Raw genomic sequence first — 3,012 nt, forward strand, 5'->3', positions numbered from 1 at the left:
GAATATTCAAATGCAAAAGAGATAAGTTTGATCTTTTTAATCACATTTTTGCACATGACCTTCTTATGTCAAACATAATCATTATAGAAGTTGTACGATTATTTCTAATGACTTTGAAAGCAGGTAGATACATATACGCACTTTGAATATTCAAAATTGGAATGCTTGCATCGCTCGCTCTTTCTAGCCGAATTTCGCGAAGTTGGTGAACACTGAACGCGCGGTACCGCGTGACTGATTTCCTATAATACCTTCTTCGCGTCTCCCAAAGAAACCTAACTTGGCGGAAACGAGAAGCGAGTTCTCCCATCAACAAGTCCCTCGACGAGCGTGAGAAACAACAAAAATTTAGGAGATCGAGCAGCTCGTACTACTTTTTGGACGGTCAAAAGACGCGCATCTATCTCTAAGCAGTTGAACTGGTAACCTTGGCGTTATATCCCGTGCCACCTTGTGGAGCCTCGCACGTTGCCAGCTACCGTCACACTCGACTATCCTCCATAAGAGATCCCTCAGATCGGCACCGTCCAATCGACTCATGTACTATTCATGCACCAGCGAGCGCGCAGTTTTCATAGCGCACAGCTCGTGTCAGCTCGCATTCGCGGGAACGGACAGGTAGGTTAAGCTCGGTCACTCGCACGCACTCGTACGTGCTTGTACACGCGCACGATCAATCTCGCGAGCGCCTTTTCTTCCTTCGGGATTATCCGACGACGACGACGACGACGACGACGACGACGACGACGACGACGACGACGACGACTGACGACGACGACGACGAGGAATCGGAACGCGGGACACGAGCAAAGAGAAAGACAACGGTAGCGACGTCTCCCTCCCTCTTTTTCTCTCTCTTTCCCTCTCTATTTTTTTCTCTCTCTCGTCTTGATGAAGACACGGTAGAAGACAGGAGAAGCGCGAGTCGCTGTCACCGCTGATCACCGCGTCACGACATCGTCTGCGAGCGTTCGCGCGCGCTCCACGTGCTGCTCCGCCTGTCACCCGATGCTGGCGAACTGCTCCGCAAATACGACAGCAGCGGTGACGACGACGACGGCGATCTCGCTCGCTGGCCGCGAAAGTAGGTTTTGACAGTCATCCGCAAACAGACGAGTACCAGTACTGCCAACCACTAGCGCTTCTCGTCCCCTTCACGTCGTGGCGTACCGTTACGTCACGGAAGCACGACATCATCTGCGCGCGTGCGCGTGCCGCGTATGACGATTGGAGTAACCTCAAATTCTCTCTAATCTCCAATTTTGCGTTCTTGGACCTGGGTCCTGCGGCAATGAAGTCGCCAATGGATCGCCAGTCTTTTGTTAAAAACATAATTTCAATGATTTCAAGTCAGCTGGACCATCCGATCCCAGTCTCCTTGTCAGGAATATGTGTAAGGATAACCTAACCTAACTTCAGTTTTCGCCGATCATCTCGCCGTGTTTACGCTTTTTTCTCTCTTTGCGAAGATAAATTCGCGATAATCTGGTCAGGGCAAATCAAATGCTGAGTACGAACGAACAGTTTCTTATTGGTACATATGATTAGCAGAAAATCTAACTTAACATTAAAACTCCGCATGTTCGTTGCGAGATGTGATCAAAATTTATCAATAAACAGTGATAATCTCGTTGGGAAAATAAGACCTGCAGATTTTATTTTATCCTCGATCACATGAATTACGTCAGTGTTCACAGTTGAGTTTGTTGATCCCGTTACATCATACAAGACTGAACCTCAAAGATCTAATCTCAAATTGTATTGTGACTACGTATAGTCATATCTTTTCCGCAGAATTGAAATCATTGAAAAATATTCAAGAGATATCTTCTCGTTTTTAACATTTTGAATAGTGCATCATGAAACTTTTAATAAAAGGACAAACAACATCTGATTCGAGTTTTTGCATGTATCCTTGAATTCAACTCTGATCCACATGAACAATGTCTATGAATTGAATTTGCTCGTTCATCTTTGGATTTGTATGACTTTCGCTCTATTCGACGATTTTTTGCAATAAGTTTTATACTGAAACTGAATCTGAGTTTTTCCTCGAAAAATGAGAAAGATCGCATTGTCGTGATCGACCATTTGCGAGGTTATTTTTTATTTATAAATATTTCGGACCCGTTGCCAATTGGGACTTAGTCTAAATGTTTCTCCTTGACATTTCACGACATCGCGAGATTATTTCAAACCTGTCTGTTGCAAATGTCATAGGTTTTCTTATTCCAATATATAAATTTATTATTATATCCATAGATCTCTATAGCATTTAAAGCGAATCTACTTATTATAAATGCTCTGATTTTCTATATTTTAGATCTATATTAAAATAATAACAATAAAAAATTAATGAAACATAGGAAATGCAAGTAATATGTGTATGATGAATATAAGCATCTGTTCTATTTTATAGAGTTTTTAATTGACACAATTGGAGGATTTGATTTGAGTTAAAGATTAAATCTTTTAAAGAATTCATTTTCAATTGAACACATAATTTGGATATTATAATAAGCTATAACTAAGATGCTAATCTGACTTTCAAATAAATTGAAGAAGCAACATTATATTTTATTTTCGATGACAGAATCATATTTTATTTTAAACATGCAAAGTATAACTCAGCATAGTACACATAGTAAAAAGTACACACTTTGTGTCATCTGCTCGTGATAACGTCATCGTCCGAATCAATAAAACTGCTAAAATACTTCAGTAAGATTGCCTCTCATTGCTGAAAAACTTATTCAATTATGTGAAAGAATCATAATGACAAAAAATGGATGAAATGGTAATACGGGTGTTATACGGAAGCGAGACCGGAACCGCTCAAGACGTTGCCGAACAAATCTGGAAGAGCGCCAAAAGGTTTGTTATTGTTCCTCTTTGGCACATAAACCTCCTCTGAAAAAATTTCTGGCATGCGAACCTCATGTCTTTAAATGATGTTTTAACAGATGACTTTTATTCTTAATGTCGATTATTTTTCTTATAATTAGCTTCATT

At 40.7% G+C, this 3,012-nt stretch overlaps 1 protein-coding gene across 1 annotated transcript in view; it reads left to right on the forward strand.

Annotated features, from left to right (window-relative positions):
- The first annotated feature begins 2,626 nt into the window (after positions 1-2,626).
- Positions 2,627-3,012, forward strand: part of LOC108684866 (NADPH-dependent diflavin oxidoreductase 1-like) — a 12,733-nt gene continuing 12,347 nt past the window's right edge. Inside the window, exon 1 of the mRNA XM_018189390.1 lies at positions 2,627-2,874. Coding sequence (XP_018044879.1) covers positions 2,786-2,874 — 89 coding nt within the window. The 5' untranslated portion in view covers positions 2,627-2,785. The remainder of the gene's footprint in view (positions 2,875-3,012) is intronic.

This window comes from Atta colombica, unplaced genomic scaffold (assembly GCF_001594045.1).
Source record: "Atta colombica isolate Treedump-2 unplaced genomic scaffold, Acol1.0 scaffold141, whole genome shotgun sequence".
NCBI classification, from domain to species: domain Eukaryota; kingdom Metazoa; phylum Arthropoda; class Insecta; order Hymenoptera; family Formicidae; genus Atta; species Atta colombica.